The sequence below is a fragment of the Lycorma delicatula genome, chromosome 10 (genome assembly GCF_047948215.1).
Source record: "Lycorma delicatula isolate Av1 chromosome 10, ASM4794821v1, whole genome shotgun sequence".
NCBI lineage: Eukaryota > Metazoa > Arthropoda > Insecta > Hemiptera > Fulgoridae > Lycorma > Lycorma delicatula.
Genome location: NC_134464.1, coordinates 109,488,674 through 109,497,515, shown reverse-complemented (window position 1 = coordinate 109,497,515; position 8,842 = coordinate 109,488,674). Strand labels below are relative to the sequence as shown.

General features: G+C 27.6%; 1 protein-coding gene across 2 annotated transcripts in view; it reads right to left on the bottom strand.

Moving 5' to 3' along the window:
- Nucleotides 1–678: 678 nt before the first annotated feature.
- The window catches only part of LOC142330987 (folylpolyglutamate synthase, mitochondrial-like), a 96,625-nt gene continuing 88,461 nt past the window's right edge, over nt 679–8,842 (bottom strand). For both annotated transcript variants that reach the window (XM_075376499.1, XM_075376501.1), the window contains one exon: nt 679–1,030. In XM_075376499.1, the coding sequence (XP_075232614.1) occupies nt 1,020–1,030 (11 nt within the window). In that variant the 3' untranslated portion in view covers nt 679–1,019. The remainder of the gene's footprint in view (nt 1,031–8,842) is intronic.

Below are 8,842 nucleotides of genomic sequence, written 5' to 3'. Positions count from 1 at the left end.
TAATAATTTATTACGTTTTTTTCTTATAATAATTCAAATTTTGGTAACAGAATAATTTTTTAGTAAAAATTTTCCACATCAACTCCATAAATGTTAATTTGGTTTAAATTATTTCATTTATTTTGTAGGAAAGATATCAGAGAACTATGATGGGTGACGACTCCTTTCTTCATACTAAGCATTAATCTAATCTAGAAAATGACTTAATGACTTTTTTGAGTCACAATGACATGTTCAGAAAATCCACTGATAAATTTCTACTGACCACTACTTTTTCCATAAACAAGATACAGCTCTGTACTTCAGATTTATCAGGATATATTTTTAAAGTATACCCACACATTTTAAAAATGCATTACTTATGAATAATTAACCACAATCACTCTGTATACTGGCAAAAAAAGGAGTTGCATCTGAAAATTAATATCAATATAACATGCTCTGCATAACAGCATTTCCCTAACTAAAGATCAAGAGGTAATGTAGGTATTTGAACATGTATAACACAATGGACAAAGATAAGAGAGAAAGATATTAGAAAAGTTTGATAAGAACAGAATAAGAAAAGGAAACTGAGGTCGTAAATTATTGGCAACCAAATGGACCTAGAAAGAGGAGATTTAGGTAATAAAAATAGATAAAAAAGGAAATATTAAAATAAAACTATTTATAATTTTTTTAAATTATTTTATTCAAATAATAAGGTATTGAAATACATCAACATTTAATTTTAAATAACAATTAATAAAAAACCAGATAAAAGTTTTAAATTGTCCAATAATAATAAATCATACTCTTAAATAAAATTATTTACACAGCATGGCTGCTCAGTTTTGATGATAAAAATTATTAAAATTTTAAAATTCTATTCATTTTACATACTAGTAAGAAAACTATATGAGAAAGTCAGAAAATATATGTAGTATATAAACTGAGATGATCTTGGTTGAGTTTAGAGTTTGATCACTTGTATTAACACTTATCAAGCTCAACCATGTCTTTGCTCTGCAGTAGGAAATTCACATTGGTCCTGTCCAAAAAAAAGAAAGATATGCAATCAGTTATTTGGTTTTCATAGATAAAAAAACTTAGTTTGAAACTGTTTATGATCTTAACACAATATTTGTGTAGCATATGTGAAAATGTCATGAATTTTGTTACGATAAAATAAATAAGTTAGACAATGGAAGTGGATCTAAAGAGAGGTTAACTAAGAGTATTGAAACTAGTGTAAGGTTGAAGTTTTTAGAAACTAAATAAATACTTAAAATAAATAAACTATGTCAATAAAAACACTAGTCAACACAAAATTTGTGTCTTAACATGTTACACAACTTTTCTCATTGAAATTTTGGTTCTGATTTCAAATATGCTATTGAAATTGCATTATCATGAAACGGTTTTATGTAAATCATAAATTTGTAAATGTTTTTGTAATACTCATTTTGATCAACTTCTGATTACAATTATGAATAGTTTCTGTATTTTTACTTTTAAACAAAATGCATAAATGCTTAATAAATAAATAAATATATATATATATATACACTGTATCATGAGAAGTAGAAACATACAAACATGTCTGTATGATGATATCATACAGATATCTGTTGATGCCTACTTCAGAGCTTAAAATCTTATTCAGTGAAGCTTCACTTGTCTAAACTGTGTTTTGTTTTAACAGAGTTATTACTGTTTTGTTATATTTTCATCAACTCTTTATTTTACAAAAGTGATTTTTCTCATTTTTATTTGCCACAACATGGCTTCTGCAAAAGTTTGTGGATCTTCAAATCAACCAGACAGTTTTTATTACGTCTGTGGTAAATTATGCCTAAATCTCAAAGAAAGACTATTTCTGAATTGATAAAAACAGCTTATAAATTTTATTTTAGTTGTGCACTCGGGGATCAAAATTAAATCTCGACGCCTCATGTTACTTGCATATTGTGCTCAGTAACTCTGAATGTTTCAAGGGGAAACAACAAGCTATGCCGTTTGCTGTACCGATAGTTTGGCATGAACCTAAGTACCACTTCGGTGACTGCTACTTTTGCATGACAGATATATTTGGATTTTCATTCAAAAGTAGAAAGTTCATAAAATATCCAAATTAATTCTCAGTTCTAAAGCCAGTACCACACAAAGAGGAGATACCTGTACCTGTACCACCTTCTGATGAGAAATCTCCTCATTTAATTCAACAACATTAATTTAATCATTTATTTTGCGATTTAAAGTTATTAAAGCACCAAGCTGAACTTCTGGGGTCTAGACTGCAACAGTGGAAAAAACAAAAGTTACTACATTTAGAACACAAACTAAAAGTCTTCAACTTATTTTACTATGAAAAATTCATTACACGTTTGTACTGATGTTGATGGCCTGATGAAACAGCTTGGAATTTAGCATATTCCTGAAGAATGGTGTCTTTTTACTGACTCTTCTAAAATTAGCATGAAAGTAGTTTTGTTGCATAATAGTAACAGCCATTCATTCTATCAGTTCATGTAGTCAACATGAAAGAAACATATGAAACTACGGCATCAATATTAGAAGTAATAAAATACAAAGAGTATATGTGGTAAGTTTGCAGTAAAAGTTGTTGCATTACAGTAGTTCTTAGTTTACAAGGTGGCTTTATGGAATAAAGCCACCTTGTAAACTATATTAGATTTTTAATTTAGATTATTAAATCTACTTTGAAAATTACAATTTTTAAAGTAGAATTTTATATACTGTATAATACATAATAGATTTTAAGTTAACTTTATTTATTCTTTTAGAACGACCACTTCATATATATTTTTTTTAATTTTAAAACTTTTTAGAGCAGCATTAATTTATATATAAAATGATTCAGGAGGAAAAGGAGAAAATTTGGGAACCGATTCTAGATCTTGAAATAAAGAAGATATATTGTTAAAAAGCTCTCAATGAGGGCTTATTACTGCAGTTAGTTCAAAATCCTCATTTTTTGGATTTGGGCTTTTTTGGAGACTTTTAGTCCAGTCAATTGCAATCAAAAGGGGAGATGCACGACTACATGTTACAACAGTCCTAAATCCAAAATTTCAACATCCTACACCTAATCGTTTTTGAGTTATGCGAGATAAATACGTAAGTATTTACAGACATCATGCCAAAACTGGTCAAAATGGATTCAAGGATGGTCAAAATTGAAATTTCCATTGAAATCTGAAAACCAAAATTTTTCGCGATCACATACTTTCTTTACTTTGCACAAGGAAGTAAAAATTTTATTAAACAAAGTTATCAAAATTCATTTCTGATGAGATAAACTTGAAACCTTTTAAAAAATTAAGTCAATGACTAACTTTTAGGTCTTATTTTTATAATTGAATCTGATTGTGAATGGCTAATCTGAAGTAAAATTAGTTCATGGGTTTTGGTCTCTCAGTCACACTTGGCATATTTCACAATACATTTTCACAATATATTTCTACAATCAGGTTCTAAATTTATTTAGTGAATTCATAAAATAATGAATATTAAGACTAAATAAAAAATTACTTACAAGACTTGGTGCATCAAGAGACTTCAAAAAGAACACATAGACTCGACATGAGACTATTAAAGGCCCACCATTAGGATTTAAGGGCCTTACCTGTAGATCATAATGATCTACATGGGTAAGTGTTTTAATAACATCTGTACTTGACAATAGATGTATTTTATTAGCTGTATTATTTAAAACATCAGCATGCCTGAAACAAAAATATTGAATTAAATAAACTTAGATTTAAAAAAAGAAAAAAAAAAGAATAAAACAGGTGTTTGTTTATGTCATGGCTTAAATTAAAATATTCCAAAAGATTTCAGTTTTATTACAATTCAAACAAAAGTAAAAGATTATCTTTTTGACATGGTGGTTAAAAGTTTGTTTCCCAATAATAAGAAAATAATCAATAAAACAATAAGAAACAACAACAAATTTACAAGAAAACATTTATTAAAAAAAGGTAAATAAAAAATAAGTTGTTACTACACATTTAATTCATATCAGATGAACTGTTCAAAATGTCATCTTTCTACTTTTATGCATTCATGACAGTTTAGCATATTTTTTCCAGTGAAGTTTGATTAAGATGTATAAAATTAATTGTTTTCAATTGATAGCTTGAGATGTTTCAGATCATTTTGATTTGCAGAAAATACTATTTCTGACAATTCCTGAAATAAATGAAAAATTGCAAGGTATCAAATTACATGAAATGGTGCCTATTCAATCATTTCTCATTGCCATTTTCATTCTGAAGCAGCTTATCAAGAAAGTTTCAAAACTGAAGAACATAGTGAGAAGATACTGTATCTTACTGTCAAATGTCAAACACGGAGTTATTTAAAAACTCAGGAATAAGATCTCATAATGTCTCAAGATATGAATTACATGTTATGTTTTCATCAAAGAAAAAAGGTCCCAGACTTTTATGTAATCCCATACTAAACATTAGCTTTAAATTCATTAAATTTCTTCTCCTTAATCAAACGAGGATTTTCATCAAATCAGTAAAAACAATTGCTGTGTAGAAAAATGAGGATCTGCTTCACAAGATTTAATAAACTCCTTACAAAATATAAATCTCCCCTTTACTCAAGGAATTTTGGCCTATAAGACTTCTACTTAAATTCCTTAAGAATACTTGGTAAACTTATTCTAGGTGTTATACAAGTTATACGCAAAATGGTGTAAAATCAATACATATCCAATTTTTAAGGAACCTAATGAACTCTTGAGGCATTTATATTTTTATAAAGTGCTTTGTATTTATTGATTTTGGTGTTTTGATAGGATTAATACCCAAGTTGAGTGGGCATTGAGGAATTAAGGAACCTTCATGTTACCTAAGCTGAGGTTTTAAAAGATTTTATTTGTATCATCAAATGTTTTTAACAGCTTAGTGAGTTGTTTGAAAAATTATAACAATATTTTACAATTGAACTGCAACAAAGTGTTACAAACAATTGAAAAATTGTTTCAGTATAAGAGTACAGAGAGTTCATTTTGATAAACAAAATAAAATTACTTTATTAATGAATTACACAACTAAAAAGAGTGTACATTTGATTTTGTTTTTAAAATATAATTTCTTTTATTGTAGTTAACAATAAAAAAATTTAATTATAAATAGTAGAGTAAAATAATTACGTAGTCAAGGGTTGCTGATTTGAAGAAAACATCTAAAATGAAAAATAAACCTTTTAGTACAAAGTTAGTTTTATTTGCTAATAATTAGAAAGCAAACAGAAATAAATGCTATTGCCACTGCTGTACCACTAACTATTTCCTAAATAGTTTACCTGAAAGTAATTGTTCGGAATTTAGTTAAGTAAAGAAGTGTTAAAAAACTTATTTTCAAGGGTTGTCTAATTTTCCAAAATGTCTTTTTCTCACTCTTGTTAATGATTAGTTGTATTACTATTTATATCTTTAAGTATGTTAAGATGGTATATTAATTATGTTAAATCTATCTAATACATTTAAAGTATTTATTTATGTCTTATTATATTTATGTACTTATGTATTACTTATATACTTATTTATGCAGTTGCAATTATTTATGTATTTATTAATTAATAGTTATGTACATCATCAATGAATGTTTGAAAAATAAATTTTATTATTTCTTATCTAATGAAAGCATTTCTGACTTTCTGGTTTGATAGCTCTCAATTTATCTGCAAAAACTGTTTGTTTGCCACCAATAATTTAAAATTTTATATTTAGATTATGGAAATGTTGGCAGGTTAGTTATGGGGAATTAGAAAATATTATATGGAATTCTTCATGAATGGCAGCAGTATGCACTTTTTATTTTTCTACTAACACAAAAGTAAAATTTTTTTCTTGATTGTGTAATTAAAAGCCATTAGTCTAAATAAAGATAGACGAATAAAATGAACAATTACATAGCAAATTTTGTTAAGTGAATACTACCAATTAAAAATTGAAACTTCCCCAACTATTCCAGAATGTTATAGTATTTAAATCTGAATGCATGGCAAATTGACTTATCATGTTTATTAAAATAAATTGAAAAATATGAGAAAATGTTACAACAGTGTAGAATTACTAAAATTTATAAAGAAAGATGTTTATAATTTTTCAACAATTAAAAAAGATGATATGTAATTGCATTAGTGTTGTTAACTACTACTGAAAAATAAGTTTTTTTATTAATATGTTAATTGAAGTTTTCAGAAAGTTAAATATTATCTCTTGTCAAATTTTTAATAAATTCTGGTTTCAACATAATCAAAAATACAACTAATGTAGAAAAAACATACATCATCCAACAATCTTACAACATTGTCACTTTCAAAACCACAAACAAAAGACATAAAATCTGAGTATGATTAGTTTCCAGATTCATATAAGAAATACAAGATTAATAAATAAGAAATTAAATTAGAATAAAAGTTTATTAATCTACAATACAAAAAAAGGGTACTAAAACAGTTGGTGTACACCTACCCAGGAGTATGCAAACACATAAAAAAGTAACAAAAACACTAATACTATCAATTCATAGAAACTGGGCACATACAGTCAAAGATATTAATGACAAACTTACAAGAAAAAAAAACTTTTTTCTTTTAGCAACTAAAACCCAACACCCAGTTACAATTATGTAAGAGAGACAAATTTTTTTAAGATCATGAAAAGTGATAATTAAGTCTGATCATGATTCTATGTTGGAATCTTCTGTATGAAAGATAGAAATGCAACTTAAAGATAGAAATGGGTTTCACAGACTTATCAACAAACAAGCACAGCACAGATCAAATATATTACTCAACCACACACTGTAGTATTTCCTAAATATTTTAAGACTGATGTCATTAATAGCAGCACAACTAGAGACTCAACTACTGCCAGCATATGCAACTCCCTCCAGAAAGTTGAGCGAATTGTATCCTCCCAACACTAAGGCTCCCAAAAGGCGCATTCCTGCTAGGTTGGAAGACTCTAGAAGCGAAAGGACTTCAGGAGAAGGAATGAAATGAAATCATGCCAAGAGAAAGAAGCTCATATGCAGCTAGTCTCCCTTGGCCAGCCCGGTCAAATAATTTCTCGCTGGTCTAAAGGATTGGAATGCAGCAAATAATTCTGTCCATAAATAAAACAAAATAAATACAACCACACTACTTGTAAATAAATAATTACCGCCCGATAAAAGAAAGACACAGCAGCAAGGGAGTTTTGTTCAGGTTCTGCGATTAGTATGGAGATACAAATTCTTCTTCTATCCTTGCATTCCATTCCAACTCAACTAATGAGGGAGCTCAATAATTAATTACGAAAAGATTTACAAAATTTCTGCATAAAGTAATCATTAAAAGTTAAATAATTTTTAAAAAGTGTTACCACATATTATCATGGCGACTAGCAAATCAAGTGTTAATTGAGTGCTGATTCAGGCAACATCCTGAAGTTATATTCTTATAACTTCTGGAAATTAAAATGTATGAAGGTAACTTTACCAACAACGAAAGCCAAATTTAATAAACTGTTTGCCAGCTGCATTATTATTATTGTTCATTAATTTATATAGCAACAACAGGTTAGAAATCCAATAACAGTTATTGATGAATAATAATAATTAATATTTCAATATGAAGAATGCCATATCTGACCAGGACTCAAACATGGAACTGTGGATGAAAGACGAGAGATGCTACCACTCTACCATGAAGGTGATATTTAGTATTTAAAAAAAATAGTTTTCTTCTGTTGGGAAGAATGGCAAATGAGTTGAGTTCAAAAATATGAGAAATACAAATATCAGAATCTAAAAGTTCCCATACATATTTTTCCTTTCAAATTTAAATAACAAAAACAAATATTTATACAAATTGTATATATGTAAGAACAATTTTTATAACATGAAATTATTGTGATTTAAAATGAATATCTGACACTGTGCAGCTTTGTTAGTTACATACATAATTTCAAGGATAATAATTGTTTGTGATTCCACATAATTTAATCTTAAATAACTGTATGAGCAACTACTACTACTAGTGTTAATATTCTCTTTAAAAAAGTAATTTAAATTGCAAATGATAATTCTTTGTTTTGAAAAAAAAACAGTCTTCAGATCATATAACAAGTACAAGATTAAGAAATAAGAAATGAAATGTGAATAAAAGTTTATTAATCTACAAAACAAAGAAGCGGTACTTTAAAAACTCTACAATTAAATAATGAATAAAGTTCACAGAGAAATGAATATAAATGTACTTAATTTATTAAATTACACCACCTGTAATGTTAATTAACTTCGATAGAGAATGTAACATGTATAACAATGAATCAAAATAGTATTTGTAATTACTGTATAAATCAAAATGTACATTTAATACTGAGCAAATATACACCATCAATAAACATTAAATTAGTGAATAAAGTCAACTGGTTAGAGTTAATAACTTAAACAAAGATTTACAAATGTTGTATTTTAGACGTAGAAAAATGTTTTAATATTACAGAAAAACTAAAGAATATAGAAAAATCAAATCACAATTTTTATTTCTGCCTTTTTCTCTTTAAGTATATTACGAAAACTTGATAATGTATGTAAAATTCCCTTCTCATCTCCCACCTGCAAATTAAGCTCAATGGTGGAACAGCCATCTCTAAGCCCTCAAACATGCATAGTTTTCATTTAGACATTTCCTTACCTTCCTTACCTTCTAGGGTCTATCATTTTCTTCTACTTTAAGGAAATAAATCCTACTTTATTTACTGATAATGATAGTCCCTCATCAAGGAACGCAAGGAAACGAGTTGAAAAGTGCGATGTCAACGGTGGAATTT